At 42.7% G+C, this 24,551-nt stretch overlaps 1 protein-coding gene across 2 annotated transcripts in view; it reads right to left on the bottom strand.

Moving 5' to 3' along the window:
- The window catches only part of CHRNA7 (cholinergic receptor nicotinic alpha 7 subunit), a 115,952-nt gene that overhangs the window by 39,537 nt on the left and 51,864 nt on the right, over positions 1–24,551 (bottom strand). For both annotated transcript variants that reach the window (XM_011282725.4, XM_019831978.3), the window contains exon 4: positions 14,069–14,178. In XM_011282725.4, the coding sequence (XP_011281027.1) occupies positions 14,069–14,178 (110 nt within the window). The remainder of the gene's footprint in view (positions 1–14,068; positions 14,179–24,551) is intronic.

Below are 24,551 nucleotides of genomic sequence, written 5' to 3'. Positions count from 1 at the left end.
TGCTGGCTTCCATCTAATTAAAGGAATGCAAGCTGGTATTAGTCCTCAGCAGGCAGGGTCTTCCAAAGTTTGGCCTGGGGACCATATGTGGCAGATTCCTGAGCTGTACTTCACATTGCTATTTTTGACCCTGAGGAGGTAGAGATGATGTCTCCATTGTTAACAAGTACTCAAGGAGCTTCTTAAGTCAGAGCAGAAGTCAGAGAATCAAAACAGAAGAGTCAAAGTGGGCAGCAGAATGTAGAATGCTCTTAGGATTCAGAGGGCCACCAAAGGAACCACTGAAGAATCTGAGAAGTTTCAAAGCTAATCTACTGTCTCCTCATGGACCCTTTGACCGGGTGCAAAAAGACTGCAGACATGGTTCTAGAGCCTGACCTAGGAACCTTCCATAGCAGTTCTGCTACTGCATCCTGCTTTCAATGTCTGGGTGGCCACATTGGAAAGAGGGTTGGGAAGAACACACATGCCATTTCACTCTCCTTGAGATGCTTTGGTGAATTTTATAGTTTTCCTCACAATGGTATGGTACATTTGTGCCAGGTTTTTTCCCTCAGTATCTCACAGTTATCTTTACTATTGTAAATGAGGTCTTTTATTCCACATTACTATCTGCTGATATGCAACTCAGCTGCTATCTCTCTTCCTTGTTGAATTCTCTTATTAGCTCAAAGTTTGTCAGCTAATTCTATATTTAGACAAATAATCAACTAGTAGCAATGACTGTTATGTCTTGCTCTGTAATATCTAGATCTCTTATTTTTAATTTGCTCTGGCTAGGGCCTTCCAACAGACCACTGGCAGCAGGAATATCTGGCATCTTTGCTTTATCTCTGACTTGGATGCGGATCTAACTTTTCAACAGTTAACTTTATGTTTGTTGGAGTTTTCTTGTGGATAATATTTATCCAATTATAAAAGTTTTCTTCTAGTCTTAGTTTATAATGTGTTTGGATCAAGAATTTAGCTGAACTTAATATATTTTTCTGTCAGTTGAGATTTTTCTTTGTTTCCTTGTTTAACATGGATATGTAGTGAATTCCATTAGCAAGCCTATCACGTTAATCCATCTTTGCATACCTGGGATAAAATTTATTTGGTCTTTTTCACTTAATGCACTGCTTGATTTTATCTGCCAGTGTTTCATTTAGAATATCTGCATTCCATATTCACATGCAAGATTTGTTGATAGTTCTCTTCTATTGAGATGTCTTTGCCATGTTAATTTATAACAGTGGTATAAATTTTCCATCTTTTATCCATGTTCTAGAATAATTTATATAATGTAGATTTATCTATTCTTTGAATATTTAAAATTCAAATGTAAAAATGTATTTTTTAAAATGTAAATATTTGCCTATCTTTTACATTTTTAAAATGTATTTTTAAATCTATTCTGATTTTCCACTTTTTAGGTATACTCAGTAATTTGTATTCCCCTAGAAAATCACCCATTTAAATGAGATATTCTGTGTGTGTGTGTGTGTGTGTGTGTGTGTGTGTGTGTTCTTTCATTTAGTCATTTAGGTTTTTTTATGTTTTTAAAGAACTAGATTTTAGTTCTGACTTTCTTGTTTCTAAATGTGTGTTTGTTTTGTGTCTTTAAATTTTTTTTCTGCTTATCTCTTCATTAATTCCTTCCTTCTGCTTTCTTCAGGTTTATTTTGGTATGCATTTTCTAACTTTTTGAGGTACAGGCTTACTAACCAAATTTCAAACTTCCTTGTTTCCTATTTTGTAGGCATTACTTTTACATATCTCCCTGGTCTTGCTATGTTTGCTCTCATTATCATTCATTCCTTAAAAGATATTTCTTGAAAGGTTCTATATACTGAGACTAATCTGAGAGTTTCTTTAAAAAAAAATTAGGTACAAATTATAGATACATATACAAAAATAATACTATATCATAATCCCCTTGTTATTTCTACTTTTATGGCATTTGATCAGAGAATATGAGCTGTAGGAGATCTGTTTTAGAATATACACTAGATATTATTTATAACTCAAAAATAATTTTTATAAATATTTCAAGGGTATTTAAAAATGATTTTTGTTCAGGGGCGCCTGGGTGGCTCAGTCAGTTAGGCGTCCGACTTCGGCTCAGGTCATGATCTCATGGTTTGTGAGTTCGAGCCCCGCGTTGGGAATCTGTGCTGACAGCTCAGGGCCTGGAGCCTGCTTCTGATTCTGTGTCTCCCTCCCCTCAGCTCCTCCCCTGCTCACACTCTGTCTCTTTCTCAAAATAAATAAAGGTAAAATTTTTTTTAATATCTTTTGTTGATTGGGTACAAATCTATTTCTTGGTTCAGTCTTATCAATTATTTTATTTAATCCTATTAACCATACTTATTTCCTAAAATTCTGGTTTTCTCCATTTCTCTTATATATTTTATCAGTGTTAGTTGCAAATATCTTGAAGGTAGATTGTTTGCCATGTAATTGTTCATAACCACTTTGTTTACTCAGTAAATTTTCCTTTAATCAATATAAAAAGATTAATTTTGTCCCTGTTCATGCCTTTTTTTTTAATTTAAATTTTAGTTATGTTGTTCTTTTCATGCCTTTTATGTTTTATTTTTTATTTGTTGAATAAGAACACTGCTAAATCAGGTGTCTTTTTTTGGCATTTTTAATACAAACCTTTTTCAATCCCTTTAATTCTGCTAGATCATTTTTATTAAAATCTGTCTTCTGTATATAGCACACCATTGGGTTTTTTTTTTTTTTTAATTTTATTTATTTTAGAGAGAGAGAGAGCATGAGTGGGGGAGAGGGGCAGAGGGCAAGGGAGAGAGAATCTTAAGCAGGCTTCAAGCTCAGCACAGAGGCTAACCCTGGGCTTGATCCTACGATCCTGGGATCATGACCTGAGTCAAAATCAAGAATTGGATGCTCAACTGACTGAGCCACCCCAGCACCCCTGTATGCCAACTCAATCAGAGGGTCTATTTTACTTTAGGGATTGTTATGGGATTTAAACCTATTTGCATTTTTGTGATTAGTGACTACATTAACTTATTTCTGCTTTTCTATTGTCATTTTACCATACTTTCTTATATTATTTCTTATTTTTCTATTCCTGAATTTCTTCTAGTCAATTTCTTCTCATTATTTGTTTTATGTCTAGTGGTTTGGAAGTTATAATACCACTTCTTCTCCTCTAATATATCTACTCAAATATGCAACATATAAATTTACTTGTACTTTTTTTTTTGCCATTTTGTACATTTAACAGGGGTATCTTTACCATATACAAACCACAGAACAGCAAATTTCCATGCCACACTCCTCTGTATCTCAATCTCCTATTGACCCAAACCTCTTAGTTATTATTTTACTTAAACATATTATCAAATATTTAAACTTAACTATGACTTTTAGTGTTTTCCTTGATAACAATTCATGAATATGTTCCATGCTTGCCCCTTTTTTTGGGTTTCATCCCATTTTGCTAAGTATATCCTTGAGTACGTAAATCACTCAAGTATTCACAAATTTGAAACTACGTTAGTTTTTGCCTGGGTAGTTCAGTTCAGTAAAATATTTTCTTTTGAAAAGAATTTCCCTCTAATACTAGAAAGTAATGCTCTATTAACTTGGGCAAATTTGTTTCTTGTTACAATGATTTTTCACTTTGAGAGCTTTGATTTTTCTCTCATCCTCAATGTTTTTAAATTTCAGTGTGATATTCAAGATATATGTTTCTTTTTTTGTTTACCCTGCTTAGTATTCAGTATGCTATTGGCACATGAAGAGACAAATACAACCATCCTATTTTAATTCACTGAGGAAAAGATGAAATGCTCATTAAATCATGTTCAATCATTTCCTAGTCTTGAAAGTGAAATAAAGGGAGACTCTTACCTCATACCATTTATGAAAATTTAAAGAAAAAAACCCACAAAATACAAAGCAACCTCTTTGGTTTACCTTAGTAGTTTAGTTTCATATAAACTTTTTTTTTTAATTTTTTAATGTTTATTTATTTTTGAGACAGAGAGAGACAGAGCATGAGCGGGGGAAGGTCAGAGAGAGGGAGACACAGAATCCGAAACAGGCTCCAGGCTCTGAGCCGTCAGCACAGAGCACGACGCGGGGCTCGAACTCACAGACCGCAAGATCATGACCTGAGCCGAAGTCAGCTGCTTAACCGACTGAGCCACCCAGGCGCCCCTCATATAAACTTTTTAAAGTATTAAATGGATACATATATAATCTTCTAGTATGGGATCCCAAAGCCATAGAGGATACATAAATAAAATAATGAAATAGATTTCCTTCACTAAGAATGCAAAATTTGTTTTAAATAAAAGACCATGAACCATACTAAAAGACAACTTAAGCAATTATCATTGAATAATCCTTCATGAAATTTTGGTATGGAAAGTGAAGGACAAAGAAGAATGATAATCTCTAGGCTAATTTGTTTCTCAGGCTAAAATCCATGTATATCTTAATGACTCATACCCAACATTCCCACCCCAAACAACCAGAATTTATGTATGTATGTATGTATGTATGTATGTATGTATGTATGTATGTATAATGTATGTATGTACTTGGTGTTGGGAAGAATAATCAATCCAGTGTGAGTTCCTAGTGCTATTACCCGAGTTCTGACCTCCAGAAATTCCCTACTGGGGACCCAGGTAATGTCCCCAATAGTGTACCTGCTCACTGTAATTTGATGTTCTCCATGTGCTATTTGCCACACTAACTTTGGGGGATAAAGCATGAGTACAGCACATGGTCTCTCTGACAGAGATCACTAGCCAGCAGGGAGGGAGGAGAATGTTAAACCTGATTTTTCCATGTGGCATGCTACTTAGAAACACCAAGTCCCCATGGCACACAGTGGCCCAGGTAGGGACAGCCCCTGAAGAGAAGCCTGGCCAGACTGAACTGAATTCCTGATTATAGTTCATCCTGACCTTATCCTATTCTTCATCCCCTTCCTTGCATTCAAAGCACATATCTGCAACATTTGATCTCTTGTAGGATTCTTCCCCACCACTTCTTTTAAAGAGGTATGTGTTATGGCCTAACTTCATTTTTTTTTCTCACGAAAATGCCCTCTCTTGGCACTCATGTCTTAATCTAACTGTTCTCTCTAGATAGCCACTGTCCCAAAATGAGGAGACCACACATATTATTGTCTAAACTGAGTCACTCTTAGAAGTTAAAGGGTAACTATTCACAGCTGTGCCAGGACAGCAGACTAAAAACCCACGACTGTCTCAGGAACACAGCCCCGGCCACCATCCCATAAACAACTACTCCCCTCTGCCTTCTGGATGAGGATCTCCCTCTTCCAGATCTTTCTAAGATGCCAGATCACTGACACACATCATTTCTCCCCTGTAAAATGATCTTCTGAGCCTTTGTCAATATCCACGAAGAAGGTGTTAAGCACTGGGAAAAGTGAAAAGGCCTGGAGTCAAGGCTGTGGTTCTGCGTGCAGGTCATTTAGTCTCAGAAACAGATGAACTGGGGATCTTAATTTCCAGCCATGAAATCAAATCATATGAGACCACCCAGGGTAAAGTGATTTTTTAATGATTACAAGTGCCTCCAGGACACTGAATATGTGTCCTCTTAGAAGCACAGCATCTCACACATAGTAGGTCCTCAGAAAATTCTCCTGAGCTTAACTGACAGCATCAACCACATCACACCTGTGGCACTGCCCTGCAAGTTAAAGTACCCATTTCTCCAGGCTTTCATACTCTCCGTGGGGCATGTTCTGCTTGGGCAGTGCATTCTGTAGGTCAGCCTCCCAGGGCTTGCTGGGGAGGGCCAGTATCTCTTTCTTGCATCTCTTCCTGTGAATAACAAACTCCTATGTGCTCCTCCATGCAGGTAGCTTTGAATACAGCCCTGGGTGGGCAGTGGAAATTTGCAGGGACCCCCACAGCAGTCTGAGAAGTGCAGGCAAGGGTTGATCTTGGCCCCCACCACTGTGCTACCTGTCCAGTCCTCTCTCAGGCAGCTCATGATGATGACTGAACTTTCCATTGAATTCCTGTCTCACGTATTTATTACACAGACCCTTACAATCATGTTGGCTCTGTGTCCGATGCCACTAAGATCAATAAGCTCATCTCCAAAAGCCACGCTCTTGGACTCAATCAGTCTCACAAGGCCCTCAGGGTGCAGGGAGGGAGCGGGCACTCAGTGGACTGGCCCCGTGCCATAGGCAGAAAGACAGTTTGCCTGGGCCATCTGGATGCAAAGCCGTCCGTAGAAAACTCTGCTTGCTGCAGCACCTGGCCCTCTGTTTGAAATTCTGCTCAAACCCTTGCACAGTGGTTTGCATTTTGTCATCCCACTCTGGCTGGCAAAGGATTTGGTGAAAGAAAAGTTGGATGTCAGATGCTCTGAAACCGGGAAGAGACAGACTCACCTTTCCAGAATGAAAGACAAAAGAGACGCCCAGAGAAGGTCTAAAAGCAGAGTCAACTCAGAGAGAGTGAGAGAGGAATTATTTTGCTTTTTCTAAGTTACAGAAAAATAAAAGAGCTCTAAAAAGTATGACCACAGTCAGGCCAGCCTAGGGACATGAGACTCTGGAGTCAGGCACACCCTGCTGGGTGACCTTGGGCAAGTGGCTGGACCTCTCTGAGCACCAGTTTCCAGCCCTGAGAAATGTGGATGTAAAGACAGACTCTGGAGCCACCCAGCCCTTTGCAGAAAGAGTGGAACCAGGCAGAGGTGCTAAAGGTTCACTAGGGACAGTCCATGCTGTCCAGTGTAGACAGGCTGGGCCCTGAGTCAGCCTGGGGCAGACAAGTATCTGGGCTGACAGTGGCTGAATGACGACATGTGTTCGTGTGCCCACCCTCCATCAACGTTTCCAAGAAGCTAGAGGAAATAACAAAAACAAAACACATCTACCACCATCATCTTGGAGAAGTGTACAAGCAGAGAAGAACAGGTAACTTCTGAACAAAATAACCATGGAATGTGAATCAGTTGATAGCAGAAGAAGTCAGATGAAGAATATGAATAAGTATTTTGACAATTATTCAGAGCAAAAAAAGAAAGGAATTCTACCAAAGGATGAGAGCCTCTCCCATGTCATTCATAGTAAAAGCCAAGACCCCCAACACTTGGGCCACACCCTGTTGTTTCTCTGACCTTCTCCACCCTCACACTCCAGCCACATCACCCCCTTGTGTTCCTCGGCAGACCCAGATGGCATGTTTCCATCTCAGGGTGGTCAAAAAAGATCAATTTGTTTCAAAGATAAAAGCATGATGCACAAATATAAAATGAACATGTGTCAAAGTTTTTACTTAAGTCATTAATTAATGAGGGAACAAGCAAGGTGTCAAAAACCAATTCCAAGAAGCATCCAAAAAGCTGACACATACAAAGGCAACCAGAAACATGGATCAGATATGTTAACAGGAATCAGTCCACCAGACAAAATCCATTTGCTTCTCTATGGACTGGAGTCCTTTGCATTACTATTGGTTTCCTAGAACTTACAGAGTTGGAAAGTAGTTCAAAGACCATGACATAGTCCGAGATAGTTTCTGATAACCTGGAAGGTGTGTGAAACCACACATAACATGCCATAGGCTACTGGGTCATCTTTCTCTTGTCTGTTTTGTTCTCACATTTCAAGGCTTTTCACAACCTTCCCTGAAAGGCCTGTGCCCTTGTTATTCTTTCCATCAAGAACGTTTACCTCGTTGATGCTCTATGACTTGTTCCTCCACCTCCTTCTGGCTCTTCTGTTGGCCTCATGTCCCACCCTAGGCTCTACCACTCCCTACATGCTCTCCATGCTTTCTTTTTCTTGGAGCCCCTGATATCTGGCATGTGTGCTCCCCTCTTCTATTTGTCTACAGCACAGGGATTTTTGTCTGGCTTGGTCACTTCTGTGTCCTCAGATCCTAGGACAGTGTGTGATAACAGCACGTAAGCCTTCACTAAATATTGGTTCAGTGAACGAACAAATTAAAAACAAACATCAAAGCGGCAGGGGTGAGAAAGGGGAGGGTTGGATAGACAGTTCAGAGGATGATTTTGGAGATGCACACATAGGTTGGCCGCTTCCACTCACTACTTAAAAACAGGTAACTGCTCCACTCTTTTCCCACCACACCTTGTTAGAAACAGCCTCCCTCCAGATTAGGTCTGAATATTTGATAATGCATATCATGCTATAACAGCACATCATAAAACCTCATTCTCTGGGAGGTCCAAAGCTGAAAAATTATCTTTGCTTAACTGAAAATTCATGCCACATCCAAGAGCTGCTAACTCATATTCTTTTGGTAATGGCCTTCTGTTCCCATCCCCAGCCCCAGACCAGCCATGATTGAACTTTGGGCCCTTGAACACCAACTGGTTAACCTTCTTCAAGAGGCATTAAATTGAATAAGAGACTTGCTCCCTAAGATCCCATTCTTTATTTGGACTGATGGGATACCATGATAAGACATGAAGCCCACAGTAGGGCTATAGCCACTCACAAGGATGCAGGTCCTGGCTCTTCCCCATTATCTTTGCTACCTGTCTGTCTCCTCTCTGCTTTGGCTGAGAAACCCCCTAAGTCCTTATGATGTTCTCCTTACTGCTCACTTCATTGCTGTCCTCCCCATCAGGAGTCAGGATTGGAACTTCAATCAGGCAAAGGTGACAACAACTGAAACTTGAGTGTGAAACCCATGTGTGCTGTAGCTAACCACATCAACAGCTGTCCTTATCAGACCCAAGGCCCTGACAGCTGCCTTTTCCAACCATCACCAGCCCAACTTGAGGCTTGAGGTTCTGGCCACCAGCACACATTCGGTCCATGCATGGGGCAGGCAAGCAGAGCCGGTGTCAGGGAGCTGCCATTCCTGGAAGCAACTATCAATCTATGACAGAAGACAATTGACAGACAAACACCACAGAGGTCTCCAGCAGGAATGGGTCCCCACTGCCCAGAGCAGCAGCTTGCTTTTTAGCGCATTTTTAATGCATATATTATCTTCCCTCCCTTCTCTGAGTCACTTCCTCTCCCAAATAAACTATGCACTGAGGGGCACCTGGGTGGCTCAGTTAAGCATCAGACTCTTGGTATCAGCTCAAGTCATGATCTCATCGTTTGTGAGTTCAAGCCCCGTGTCAGGCTCTGTGCTGACAGCGTGGAACCTGCTTGGGGTTCTCTCTCCCTCTCTTTCTCTGCCCCTCCAGCACTCACAGTGCTCTCTCTCTCTCTCTCTCTCTCTCTCTCTCTCTCTCTCTCTCTCAAATAAAAAATAAAATCCATAAACCATATGCTGAAGTACTTGTTGTAGGTTGACTTCTGGGTGAACCAAATCAGTGACTCACTGATCAGCACACAATCATTAACCCTTATCGGCTGGATCACCACATTCCACCCAGGTGTGTCCTGCCTACATCACCCCCTCTCCAGGCTCTGCTGTCAGCCACAGGGTCATGGGAATCTGTGACAGAAAGAGGGTTATATAGCCAGAGGACTCTAATCTCAGAGGCAAACATGAGTCTGCAGATGTGCAAATGCAGCTTTGCACAGGCTATAAGAAAGGGGTGGTTGATACCTCATGCCCTACCAATACAGAGCCAACAAAAACATCTTCAAATACACTCATCAACAAAGATTCCACTATTATTATGGGATTTTCTGACTGAGCAGCTTAAGAATAGAGAAGACCAGAGAGGCTGAGGTAGCTGCCTGCAGTTGCACAGGGCGGGCAGGGGTGGCCAAGGTGTCACTGCAGTTCAGGCTTTCTTCTGCAAGCCGACTGCTGATAAGAGTGAGGCCTTTCATTCCGTCCAAATGGGAAAATCATGAAAAGCTATCCACAACTGCTACTCACTTTGAGCAAGACTGTGTTCAGAAAAATCCTTGAACTGCAGGCTTAAAGTAAAGCAGAATAAAGCAACCAAGAAAGTACTGGGATCAGCATCCGGCAGGGATGCTTTTATCAGCGCCTGTCCTCTCCTCAGAGCAACCCGGCCAGCTGGCTGGCAGCACTGTAACTTGTTCACCATCCATCAGGGAAATAAAGCAGCCCATCCCAGAAATGATGCCGAGATGGCGGCTTTGCAATGACCCAACCTCTTCAAAGCACAGAAAAATGTATTATATCCCCAAAACCATTAGTGGCTCAAGCTTGGACTCCAATATCAAACCAGAATAGAGCAAGAAACGTGATGGACATGTTTGTGATGCTTCCCCTAACCTGAATCAATGCTCCCTTCAAAATCATGGCTTATGCAGAATGATGGCATGCTCCCCTCCTTAAGGAAAAGCTCCCCCTGCAAACACAACAATTTAATGAACCATCACACAAGCCTACTGAGAGAACATACTATTTGGAGTGCCTGGAAGCTGGCAGAAAGTATTAAGCTCAACATCTCTCAAAATCTCCAATAACAGAATATCAGAAGGTCAGGATCCTATTAAATTCAAGCCTGTTTTTGCTACTTCCTCTGTCAATTTTTGGGCTCAGGCCCAGGTTCATATTTTCCAGCTTGCCAATATGATTTCCTTCCTTCCTTCTCTTGTTGTTCTTAGCAGTGCTCATGTCACAGAGACCCATCCCATTCCCCCTTTCTCTTAATTCTTGCATCCCTGCTTCCTCCTTCCATCCTGTCTGTGCACAAATATTTATTAAGCACTCTCTACACCCCCAGGGGTGTGGCAGAGCCCATGTGCCATAGGGGACAGGAATGCCTTTCTGTAAGGCATGACAAAAAGACACAACAGGGACTCAGTGGAACAGGGAGTCAAGCTGAGGTCTGAGGGATGAAAGAAGGGTAGGCATTCCACACCAAGAGGGGAGCTCACAGAAATGTCCTGTAGTGGAAAAGAGTCCAGACACACCAAGGAGGTGAAAGACAAACATCTAGCCAGGAAGCAGGAGGTGTAAGAGGCAGCTGCAGGGGTGGGCTGGACCACTCATCCCTGCCAGCCAGGCCACATGACTTGTGTCCAGACAGTAGAGGGAAGCCAGCGAATAGAGGCAAGGGATAAGGAGATCACTCTGTGTTTGGAAACTCTGTCTGCTTGCCTACCTACCCTCTGTCTCCTTCCTACCAGTCCCTCCAGCATGCACTTAACTGAGTGCTCCTTCATTACAAATGTTTGTTTTGGTCCTTCATTCCCCCCTCAACTCTAATCTGGCCTTCCTGTTTCACCTCTTCCCTTCCATAGAGCACACCTTCATCTTCCTTCCTCCCCCCCAACCTGTGTGCCCTAGAGACATGAGGCTGACTTCTGCTTCCCTGATCCAGGCTGAGCTCCTGCCTACTCTGCCCAACAGAGTGCAGTGAAGGGACTGTTCTAGGATTCATATGCTCAGTTCATAAGGAGCCTGGTGGCTGCCACTTCCTTCCTCTCTGAACACTTCTTGCCACACACTGGGGGTTGCCTGCATCCTGTGGAAAAGGCTCATGGAGGAAGCTAAGGTGGCACAGGTAACTGTCTCAGCTGCACTCCCACCAACAGCTGGGAGGTGTGGCTCTCCACATTCCAGCCCATCAGAGCCTCAGCCCCCCTGTTTTTTGCCAACAACTGACTTAAACAGACAGGCCACCACATGGGTCAGTCAGCCCACAGTGTGGTGAGAAGTCATATGCATACATTTTTTTTAAGACACCAAGTTCAGGATAGTCTCTCAAGCAGCAAAAAATAACTGACACTGTGTCTATGACTGGCTTACATGTATTCTGTAACCTGCTTATCCTACATCATGTCTGTGTGGACATGTAAGCCATATATTTAACAGTTACTTCAGAAAGGAAGTTCTATATCCCATTTTTCAGAAAAACTAAAGCAGAAGAGGAGGCAGCCTCTACAGATTCCATGATAGAAGCTGGTGGATGTGGTCAATGGGGAGATGAGGAAAAGAGAAAAGAGAAAAATAGTTATTTAGAGCTCAAGGGGAAACATGAGAGGAAAGGGGCTCTGGGACCATCAGCTGGGTCACATGTGGGGGGGGGTGGGTACCATTATTTCTGACATCCTGCTCCCTGGTGACAGCAGGTGGAGACTGCATCTTTGCTCCTTGAAATTCAGTTTGCATAGAATACGTGGTAACTCTTCCTTAGCCAGAACATTAAAAGCATCAAACATTTTATTTATTAGGTTTTGAGGTGCTACATGTAAGTGGTAAGAAGCACCTCTATAACCTCATGAAGTTGCTACCACATTGTAATATCTATTCTTGATTTCAAATGAAAAAGAATTAGGCACAATGTAAAAACATTATTGACATTTATTTTTGAATTACTCTGAGCAGAAATCCTCATCACCATGTCTATAAATGCACAACCACCATCACTGAGCATTCAATCTTTGCCAAGCACCACACTAAGCATGCTAGGTGCATCCGCAGAGTTATCCCTTCCAAACTCTGAAGCTGGCATCTCCCCCATTTTTCAAAGGAGGAATCTGAGACTTAATGTTTATAACATACTAAATATTACAGCTACAATTTATACCCAGACTTCTCCAATGCTGACTCTTTGTCCTTAAGAAGTCAACTGCAATGCCCCTGTTATGGGCTGAATTTTGTTCCCTACCCCCCAACTCCCGCCAAATTCACATGGCTGAAGTCCTAGTTCGTATGTTGAAGTTCCACAGTATGTGACTGTATTTGGAGGTTTTAAAGAGGGTAGCTAAGTTAAAATGAGGTTGTTAGAGTGGTCCCTAATCCAATGTGATGGTAGTCTGCACAAGAGTAGATCAGATTCCTAATTACAACTGTGCAGAGGGAAGACCATGTGAATACACAGAGAGAAGATGGACATCTACAAGTTGTGAGAGGAGACTCAGAAGAAACAAAACCTGCAGACACCTTAATCTTGTATTTCCAGCCTCCAAAATAAAATGTATTTCTGTGGTCTTTTGATGTCAGTGGCTGGGAAACTAATGATCCAAAGATGAGCCATGGGGTTCCATGTGCTTCACCTACTCAGTTGGGGACCACTTACTCTAACTTTAGACATGTTTCAGAGCTCAGGTGTCTGAACTAATTTAAGAAACTGAAGAGTGGCAGCAAATCAGAAGGGAATACTATTCTTCTAGAAACAAGCCCAATTATTCAAATGAAATGTAACTGCCAGCAAGAAAGACAGAATTAAAAGTTGACACAAGAAATGAAATCACCCAGCCTCCTAGAAGCAGTCAGTTTAGGACAAACACATCAGCTGGTGACAACCAAGGACAGTAGCCAATGGTCACACTGTTTTCTAAGTCAGGAAGGCATGGGACTTCCTTCTCTTCCCGGTAGGACCAAATGCAGCAGTTGTAATTAGGAAGTATCTTTCTTTAATATTAAGCTTGTTATCACATTCTAAACCTTACTGGGAAGAGATGCTCTGGATCCCCTTATTTTGATTATGTAGCTTAGCAAAAAAAGATTTAGTGCTTCTAGAAATTTACCTTGCCTGAATACCTTTTAGGCATCTGGTTTACAAATCAGACTGTCCTGGTTCACAATGAATCCCTCATTTCTTGACCTCAGGAGCAGGATTCCTGTTCTTAATCCATATTAGAATATGACTATTATCTGTCTTTTTTCTATCAAGTACTCCACCTGCATCACAAGCTTCTGAGCACAGCTAAGGTGATGGTCTTCATGCACTCAGCTATAGGCAGCAGGACTCTCCCAATGCACAATGGGAATACATCAGATGAGGACCTGGGTCCAAACAGTGGACTCCAGTCATGCATGTCAAGGGCCAGCAACTTATGCTGTGACCATAATTGCTGCCATTCAGGTGCAAAGGTAATTCCACATGTAAAAAATGCCTCAGTGCCAATATGCACAAAAGTATATATGTACCTATAATGCACAGCCCTACAGACATGTGCTCAGGCAGAGTGATGGGTAATGCAAGTCTGCATGCCAAGGCAGAGAACATGGGAGAGGGGGACAGAATGTTTCTCAAAGGCCTGGCCATTTACAAAGCATCATGGGCAGCAATGGTCCCAAATTACAGATCATGGGTCTGGCATTTCGATGAAATATTCAAATATGCTTGGTTGTTACATATATGCAAAACTAAAATCATTTCTCCTTTTGTCCAGTGTGCTTACCTGTTATAGAGAAGAATGTCTGGCTTCCAAATCAGGCCATCTGGGAAACGAACAGTCTTCACGCCCGGATATTCTGACATATTCCATTGTAAATAGTGATCTGTCCAAGACTAACACACACAGACAATGACATTAGCAGCACTTTGCTTCCTTTCCTACTAATATTTCTTATAAGGGATTATTAGATACATTCAAAGCCAAAAAGAGTTCCAGATACTATTTACATAATTGAATTGTTATCTATAAAATATAAGGAAACTGAGAATTAAGTAATCTCTTGCAAAATGACCATGAACAGCATAAAAATCACATTTAAGATCCTGCTGTCACCATGACCACATTCAAACAGTATCATTAAAGTTAATTCCAATCCACTGCATGCCCCGAAGGCTTCCCCTCCCACAGCAGATGGGTTTTTTTTCCTAGCCAAATGAGTAACTGTTTTGCTTTCAAAGTTCTCCACTGAAAGGACACTTTGGAAAAATAAATTCACTTATTTCAATTGGAATATGAACTAAGCTGGAAAAATTAAGAATATTTATTTCCATGAAACAACTTTTTGCAGCTGCTGGGGAACCTCTCAGAAGCTTCCAAGGAGGATGTGTTTTTGGACTGGAGTTCTTATTTTCATGCAGGAACAGTGCTTCTGATGCCACAACCCCAAAATGCAAACACATGGCCTTGGTGGTAAAACACTGAATCAGGACAAGGGTGAAGATGGGGACTCAGGAAATAGTCATAAACACACCAACACAGGTGCATCTGCTTGACGTCAGGTCCAAAATTGGTTCTTGAGTGACCTTTGCCAGAGGAAGGCCCATGCCTGGGGTCCCTTGTCCAAGGACCACATAGCTCAGCCCTACCTAGGGTCCACTAGCTCTGTAAAGACTGCTCAGGTAAGATCCCACCTACAGCTGCTATACAAACAGCTCCACCAAGCCAGGGTTGCAGGGCTGGCCCGTTTGGACTCAGCACCTCCTACAAATGTGCCATAATCAGGGCAGACCCCCAGTAAAGGCCCCATCCTGTACCCAGTCTCCCTGGGGCCACCCATGATCTGGAGCTCAGACCTCAGATTTAGAAAGGTATGTGATGCAATACTTCCAGCTGGGATCTAGGCAACTCCCCAGAATCAAACATATCATTATTTCTGCAGCAAAACGTGCATACTGATACTAAGTAAGAAAAATAAATGCCTCCACTGCACATCTATTTCGGTTTGATTTTAGACTCAGTGAATTTGATGCAAGGTTACAAAAACAACATCAAGGGGGACAAAAACCCTTTAATTTTCAAAGCTATTGAGATTTGGGAATTGTAGCCAAGGGGTTGTGGATCACAGAGCACGTCCCAGAGATTCCACCATCCTCTGGAGAGGACAGGCAAGCATCCAAAAAGGCTGTTCCAGTTCTGGGACCATACGAAGTCAGATGAGAGGGAATAGCCAGGTGAGTAATGTGACTTTATAGCCATGGGCGTCTGAGAATGAAGATCCGTCAATGTATAACATGGTGAAAAATCACTTGGAACATTTAGGATAGAGCCACCCTACTGATGTTTCTAATTGATGTGGGTAGTTAGTAGTGGGGAAGGGAAGAGGGGAGAAGAGCAGGAAGGATACGCAAGGGGAGGAGAAGGACAGTACCCAGAAGGGCCAGTCTTGTTGAAGCTGGTTTGCAGGAATGCCTAGGCATGAACTAAACTGTGTTTGCTCCAGCCTGCTCTGTCTCTGTACCATTTGCCCAGTGCTCCCTTCTTTTCTCTCCCTTGTCAGGGGGGTAAGCCCTTCCACACTCAACACCTGTGCCTTCCTTACCAGGATCTCATATCTCACCCTGGGATGCCTGTCACTGTCACTATTGCCACCATGCTAATCATGGTCATAGGGCTCCCAGAGCGAAGGTGGGCATGGCAGGCAAATGCCCATCTCCCACACCTGCTGAAATGATGGGCAGAGCAGGGAGGGAAGGCAGGGAAGTAGAAGCCCTTGGTTGGTCAAACCGCAACTTCTTCAGATGGCATGTGTGAGCTGCACAATACTTCCCCAGCAATTTCACATCTCCTCAACCCAACCCATCATCTTAGCTGCATGTGTCCCATGGGTATGTATCCTGACCATTTGGTTTGTTCAGAGTCACGTGTACACCTTGCTTGTCATGATCCAGGAATGCCAGCATGATTACTATTCCTATTTTTAAGAGGAGACCGGGGCACAGAGAAGCAACATCCTTTCAGTCAGACACTGGGTCAGGACTCAGAACTGCATTATTTGACTTCAAGAAGAATGATCAGTAGGCTCTACCATTGATGTTTCTTCCAACCCAATCTCTCTGCACTGGCAATTGGGGGCTGTTCATCCTCTCTGAAGGAGCCCCCCATCTGCTCACTCAAAAGCCAACCTGGGTCTCCCCCACCCTCAGGAAAGAAAAGGGGGGCTGCAGAGAGCTGTGGAACTCAGGCACATCTGGGTTTACACCAAGGCTGTGGCAGAGACCAGCTGTGTGAGCTCAAGCAGATTGTTAATTTTTTTTTAACGTTTATTTATTTTTGAGACAGAGAGAGACAGAGCACGAAGGGGAGAGGGTCAGAGAGAGAGGGAGACACAGAATCTGAAACAGGCTCCAGGCTCTGAGCCATCAGCACAGAGCCTGATGTGGGACTTGAACTCATGAACCACGAGATCATGACCTGAGCCGAAGTCGGACACTTAACCGACTGAGCCACCCAGGCACCCCTCAAGCAGATTGTTAAAAACAAACAACCCAGGGCACCTGGGTGGCTCAGTCAGTCAAGTGTCGGACTTCTGCTAAGGTCATGATCTCAGGGTTCAGGAGTTCAAGCCTCACATCAGGCCTTCTGTTGTCAGTGTAGAGACTGCTTCGGATCCTCTGTCTCCCTCTCTCCCTGTCCCTCCCCAGCTCATGCTCTCCCTCGCCCATCTCTCTCAAAAATAAATAAACATTAAAAACAAACAAGCAAACAACAACAACAAAAACATGGGCCCAAAATTACTTAGGCCAAGTCACCAAACTGAGGCTTAATACTTAACTGTATTTTCAACCTCCCACAGAAACCTAAGTCTTAAAGGGCCAATCAGGAATTTTCTGATTAGCCTCTGTGAAGTCATCCATCGCAACAGGACCCTCTCCATCCCTCAGTGGAAGATGAGATATAATCTACTTGATAAAACCCCTTGCCCCTCCCCCAAAGATAAGGTTACCTTGCCTGAAACAATCCTTTCTTTTCCCTTGCTTATAACTTTCTTGCCCCACCCTCCTTCCTATAAAAACTTTCCATTTTGTACAACTTGTGGGAGCTCTCTCTACTTGCTAGATAGGGTGCTGCCCAACTCACAAATCCTTTAATTAAGCCAATTAGATCTTCAAGTTTACTTGGTTGCATTTTGTTTTTTAACAAGGTAAATACCCCCTCTGGGAGCTGCAGCTTCCTCACAGGTGCCTGCCTCACAGGGCAGGACGGCACTGGAAGGATGAAATGTGTGCAGCAGCAGGTAAGTCATGTGGCCCTGGTAGGCCCATGACAAATGATGGCTTAAAAAAAAAAAAAGAGGGATTCCTCCATTTCATAAGATACTACAGGACAGGAGAGCTGTAACAACCAAGCTACAGCTAAAGGTGCAGAAGCCCCATCAACTGGGCACTGGGAGCCGGAGTGGGAATGTTGGGGCTGTGTGCCCTGGGAGCGGGAGAGCCCAGGACGCCACAGGTTTCCATGAGCATTTCTGAAGAATGGATGTGTAAAGGGGCTTGTGAATAATAATGTTCCAGAAGGAGCTTTTCTATCCTCTTAAAGCACTCACTCCCCACTCAGATCCCTGGAGGGCAAGAGGCCCTGCACAAAATCTTCCTACAGACAGTGTGTGGCTTGTTGGGCAGCTGATAGTGTCAGTCTAGAAACGCCAATACTCCCAGACCATCTGGAAGAGTCTGTGCTTTTCCTTCTCTCCCTATTTCTGTGGGATCCCTTCTCATTTAATCTTCAAGATATGACTATGTGGGGTTTTAAGGGGACATACAAGGGAGGAAGGGGCCCTTGATCTGAGATGTACCATAAGAACCCTAATTCTTCCATGGGTCTCAGAACTGGCCCCCATTAACATCTACCTTGAGGCCATAGGAAACTTTAAGTTTGTGTGCATGTACATGCATGAAAATATTTATAGCAGGATAATGAGAGAGAAGAAAGGGAACATTTTCTTTGTTTAAAAAAAAAAGTACATTATGGTATAATAAGAAACATATTTGGTCTATGTCCCAGGTTCTTGGCACATGGTTTCTAAAACCTTGGGAATTTCCTGAGGATAGGAGTGTCTCTTATTATTCATATAGAGCACCTTCTGAGCCCACCAGAGGTTATTCTATTGAGGTGAGGTGACTTAGGGTGGGGGCCTGAGATCACCTCAGGTTGCCAGCATGCAGCCGGTCATCAGAAAGATCAAGCTTTGATTACAGGGTGGCAACCTTCAGCCCCACCCAACCTCAGTCTCCAGGGAGAAGAGAGAGAATGGGGACTGCGTTATAAAAACTCTTGAACCACAAGATTTGGAAAGTTTCCAGATTGGTGAATACATCCAAGTGCCAGGACAGTAACTAGCTCACAGAAGGCATGAAAGTTCTGGGCCTCCCTCACACCTTGCCCTATGCATCTCTTCCATTCAGCTGTTCCTGACCAGGATTCTTTATAATACATTGGTAAATGTAAGTGTTTTCTTGAATTCCATGAGCTGTTCAGCATTCAAACTCAGCTGGATAGAAGTGTGGGCAGCCTGGACACCCCCTTTGCACCTGGCATCTGATGGGGTAGTCTTGTGGGATTGAGTCCTTAACTTGTAGGATCTGATGCTAACTCCAAATAGTAGAGAGGATCTACCCAGTTGGTATCCTGAGAATCAGAGAATCAGTTGCTGGTGTGAAAGACAGCATGTACTTGGTGTTGGAAAACTCCATATAAACATGTTTTGGAAATTCTTCCAGTCAACCATTTTGATCTCAGATGAAGAAAGTGGGCCTCCTTCTTCCTCCTGCCCCCAACACTTTTTCTCTTATTCTGACAGAATGATTGAAATCACCATTAACTATGGGTCATCATGAGGGCCCTAAGCAAGCCACTGGCTAGCCTGTGTGTGAACATAAGGTGTGGCATTCTCAGAGATGAAGTGGTAGAAAATGCAGCAATTAAGTATTTTAGAAATAAACATGGTTTGCAACCTAGCATTCTACAGTGTGAATGCTATTCATTCCATAATTATAATCCATAATCAGGAAATAAAAAAATAGGGAATAAACATAAGAAGGATGGAAAATGGAGAGTCAGAAGAATGGTTAAAATTCCATAGAAGAAAAGCACAGGCAAGTCTTTGGATGGCTCAACTGTCTCTTCAGAAACTGAAATGCTGCTGCCACTTCTTCTTATAGATTAAATCAGATCATATCTGACAGGCCTCCCAAAATGATAAAACTAATCTACAGAGAAACTACCCCAATTGCTTCCTGCTAGGAATAAGAAGAGGTATATAGAACAGCAACTTTCTCTTCCTTCGGGTTATTTAAATAATCAGAAAGTCCTACAAAATCAAGGAGAATTGAAAGAAAGGAAAACAAAATAACAAACTGTAAGTCAAAAGAGAATTTAATTTATTTTACTTTTCTGCCCTTCTATTCTGACTGTATAGAAAATCTCTAATTTGCAGAATATTGACCTCAGAGTTTAAATACCCTGGGAAAAAGATTATTCAGATTCAGATTTTCAGAACAGCAATTCAGCAACATGAAGCTCTGGGGAAGAAAAGTGGCTGAAGGCAATTTCCTTGATTTTCTGTCCTCTCCTGTCCATATTTCTGCCTCCCTTGGGTCTTCTGCCCTCTTGGTCTTCAATACGGAGCTTCACTTCTTATTCATACCCTTTATTCAGGCTAGGTCAGGTCAGGCTGGTCACCAGCTAGAGAACATAACAAGCAGGAATCTAGGTGATGGTGGCTTTATAAATAGCCCTGGTGCAACTTCCAAGGCCTGCCATGGTGACATTCAAGTTCCTTATTTCCATGCTGTGGCCTCAGAGGAATTCCAAGGCTTTCCAGGGGGAAAGAGCTTCGATTAGGTGCCTGTTAAGATCTGTTCTAAACCCAAGATACCCATTATTCCTTAAAATTCATTCAGAAGCCAGTGTTAAAGCTGCTACATGAGCTACAGATGCCACCTTCCAGATAAATATGTCACCCCTGCTTTGTAAGGACACATGCTAAAAAGGCACCCAGCATGTTTCCAGGTGGTGGGCATGTGGAAACAAGTATTAATTACTGATGCAACACCTACACACACCAATGCTTCCTGATCTTCACATTTAGAAGGGTCTATGCCTTTCTTTCTCTCCCTTCCATTTCTGTAAAGCAGAGATTTTTTCCACCTCTGAACTCCACTGTCCACACCACCAGCTGGCCTCCTGCCATACTTCAAGGGAGTCACTTGTTCACAATATTTTAACCTTTTTGTTAGGCTGTAAATTGCACAGCCTGATTGTAAATGGCTTAAGAGAAGAAATTGGGTCTCATCCATTTCTGGGTTCCCCCTCATGTGACCTACTTCAATGTCTTCCCCGTAGCAGGCATTCAAAAAGATAAGGTGAATAGGTAAGTGAGATAAAAAGGTGATTTTTAAAACAAATGAAGCTGTGGATGTTTTTGCAAGTGCAATAATGAATTAGAAATAAGCTGTGCTTGAAAGAAATATAGAGGTCTCCAGTGACATCCTCCAAAGCAAGCATGCTTATTTATGGAGCACCTGAAATCAATGCAATAAGTAATAATCTAGTTACTTTTTTCCTAGAAAACAACACTCTTTGAAAAAAAAAATGCCAAATCATATGTTATTAACGATCATTTGCTTACTGAGGGATAAAGATATAGGCATCAGGAAGACAGACCTGTCTCTGACCTAATATGTAGTGAGCATATTAGGTGTTTCTCTCTTTATAAGAAAAATGTCAACAGCAGCTCTGTACCATAGAAAACATGGGAAATGCCTGGTTTTATATAAAAAAGGAAACATTTGTATTATCTCCCAGAATTCCCAGAGTTTACACTACAGTGTTTAAATGTGAGGTGGAGTTGGCTTTATTTTGTATCATAATATTTTAGCCCTTCCTAGGTTCACCTTGAGTTTTTTGTTTCATTCATTCATTCTACAAAACTTACTCATGCCTGCTGGGGATAGAGTAGTGAATACAACTGGAGTCCTGCCCTCCCAGAGGACACATTCCAGGTGGGGGATGAGAACTCAGAGCCAGAGAACAAATAAACAATACAAAGTATGGGACAAGGGCTTTAAAAACAAAATGAAGTAGACTTAGGGAATACAGGTTGTGTTCCCCCAAATTCCTATGTTGAACTCTAATCTCAGTGTGAGGGATATCAGAGGTGGGGCCTTTAGTAGGTAATCAGATCATGAGGAGAGAGCCCTCCCAAATGAGATTAGCACCCTTATACAATGGAACAGATCCCTCCCTAAGAGATTAGCACTCCCATTTCACCTAGTGAGGACACAACAAAAATGCAACTCAAAAAAGAGCTCTGAATAGAATGCAACCATGGTGGCACCTTGGACTTCCAGCCTTCAAAACTGTGAGAAATAAATATCTGTTGTTGATAAGTCACCCTGTTTATGGTATTTTGTTATAGCAGCCAGAAAGACTAAGATACCAAGGTGAAGAGAATGGTATGGGCTGGGGGTAGGCAATGAGGGTTTGAGATAGTAGGGTTTGAGAGGAACTCAGAGAAGACCTCACTGAAAAGGTGATCTTCAGGTAGATACTACTAAGAAGTGAGAAAGAAAAGCAAGTGGTTCTTGGGGAAAGAGCCTTCCAGGCAGGGGGAGCAAATGCAAAGGCCCTGAGGTAGATGATGTGTGTAGGTCAACAAGCAGGGCAGGGAGCACAGCAAGAAGAAGAGGGCTGGGGAGGATGTAGAAGAAGCAAGGGCCTGGCATGCAAAGTCAAAGACCACCTCAAGGACCTTAGCTTGCTACTGGGTGAGACAGGAGCCCCTGGAAGGATCTGGGTCAATGAGGCTTGTGGCTAAGCCTTCTTCTTCTCTTACTGGGATCACGCTGACTGCTATATTGAGAACAGACATCGCTAGTGGAGGTAAGGGCTGAAACACAAGGCCCAGCTATGAATCTCCATAGTAACATAGGTGAGAAATGATGCTGGTTTAGACCAAGGTGGAAGCAATGGGGTTGATGTGCAGTAGTTAGACCTTGGCTCTGTTTTGAAGGTTGAGATCGGAGGTAGGTGTGAGAGACTAGAGTTAAGGGTGACTCTGAGGCTTCTGATCTGAGCAAATGAATACACGGAGTTACCATTTATCCAAATGGAGACAGCAATTGTAGGGGCGAAGGGCAGGCTGCCCAAAACGTGCCACTTTGTCATACTGATTATTTTAAATAAAAGTTAATTACGATACAGCTTGTTCAAGAGGGACACTCAGACCCTCCACTGTCCCCCTGAAAGCAGGAAATAAATCTACCATGTGAGAGGTGTCCTCCCTCAATTAGGAGGATGTAGAGACCTCCTTATCACCAGAGATAGGGAATTTAGAGCCAAGAAGACTACATAAACAACCCCTGTGACTTTTTACTAATTTACCACCCCAGCCCAAGTTCCTTTTAGAATTCCTTACTAATTAAAGCTCCCAAAGTTAAAGCTTTTTGTCCTGTTAACTCCTCACAGATTTATCATGTCTTTGTCTGAAAAGTTTAAAAACTATCTGCCTTTGTCATTTCCTTAGGTGTCAAAGTTGTCAAAGTCATTATTTGGCCTCCGTGTGCACATAATAAAACTCTTTTTTTTTTTCTCCTGTTAATCAGTCTCATGTAAATTCAATCTTAGTCCAAGTGGAAGACCCCAAAGGGTAGAGAAGAATTTTTCCTTCCCTTCACTATAGAGGGAGCAAGTGAGAAAGAGAAAGAAAGGACACACTGGATTTAAGAGCCTACTGGGTGCCCACGTAGGGGCACCAGGAAGGCAGTTGGGTTGGTGCTTTAAGCCAGGATACTGGGTCCTCCAACTCTTGGGACAAGGAATGACTGCACAGAGATGAAGAGACTAGCAGAGGGAACTCAGGAGTCGCTAGAGAATTAGGAGGAAAACCTAAGGACAGGTAGCCAAACACTAAATGTAGAAGGATTTCCAGTAAGAGGGACCAATCCACTCTACCAAATGTTCCTGAGAGACCCAAGGTAAGAGGGAAGAAATTGATCCCTGGAAAAACCAGAATAAAGGTGTTCTATCCTTGGTGGAGAGTGGAAAGATAGGACAGGTATTGACAGGTAAGGGACATCAGGTATCACCTGGGGTGATGGCGAAGTTCTGCTTCCTGATGGGGGTGGGACTGAGGAGCTGAAAGCGTTCCTGGCTATTCATTGACTGATACACTTAGGATCTATACATCACATTGTATGCAAAATTTTTACCTTGAAAGAAACCCTGGTCAAAGAGCTGCCTGAAACATGCAGGTGAAAATGCACCACTGTCTGCTATTCCTCTTTGAAATGAACTAAAAAAATAAGCTAGGCTGATAGAAAGATGGATAAATAGCCAAATGGGATAAAGTAAGAATTAAAAAAAAAAATGCTAATTACAGAATCTAAGAGGTGAGGCTATAGACTCCCCATAAATTCAAATGTTAGGTATATTTGAAAATTTTCATCAAAAAATTAGGGAAGGGGCACCTGGCTGGCTCAATCAGTTAAGTGTCTGACTCTTGATTTTGGCTTAGGTCAATGATCTCAGAGTTAAGAGTTTGGGCTCTGTGCTGGGCATGGAGCCTGCTTAAGATTCTCTCGACCTCTTCCTCTGTCCATCTCCCACTCATGCATGAACTCTCTCATTCTCTCAAAAGAAGAAGAAGAAGAAGAAGAAGAAGAAGAAGAAGAAGAAGAAGAAGAAGAAGAAGAAGAAGAGAAAAGAAAAGGAAAGGAAAGAAAAAAAGAAAAACGGGGAAAAACATCAGAGTATAGCATTCACAACCTGGGGGTTAGTGGTTTGCTCACCCCAAGTCAGCTAAGGGTGAGTTTAACTGAGAATTCATGGGAAGAGAGTGGGGATGTCTGGGGAGGATGCTGCTTGAAGGAACATTGTTGTAAAGGTGAGAAGGAAAGGAGAGTCACTGGGGAAAGTTAATGGAGACAAATAAACTGCAGTTTGTATGCTAATGAGGCCAACCTCTAGACACTATTAGGACATGACTTTAGAAACAACAGGGACAACTGTGACAGTAAGGCTCTCAGCAGGCCCCAGAAGAGGGAACCTCTTCCCAGGAGGGAGGCGCCATCTCCAAGGGGAGCACAGACCCAAGCCCATGTGCCCAGACAAAAGGAGGGAAGCTAGAGCAGATGTGCACAGGCTGAAGATAGGATGTGCTTACTAAAGAATGTTGCTTTACTGGAGAATGTTATGCTAAGTGAAATAA

Source organism: Felis catus, chromosome B3 (genome assembly GCF_018350175.1).
Source record: "Felis catus isolate Fca126 chromosome B3, F.catus_Fca126_mat1.0, whole genome shotgun sequence".
NCBI classification, from domain to species: Eukaryota; Metazoa; Chordata; class Mammalia; order Carnivora; family Felidae; genus Felis; species Felis catus.
This window is presented reverse-complemented; position numbering and strand designations above follow the sequence as displayed.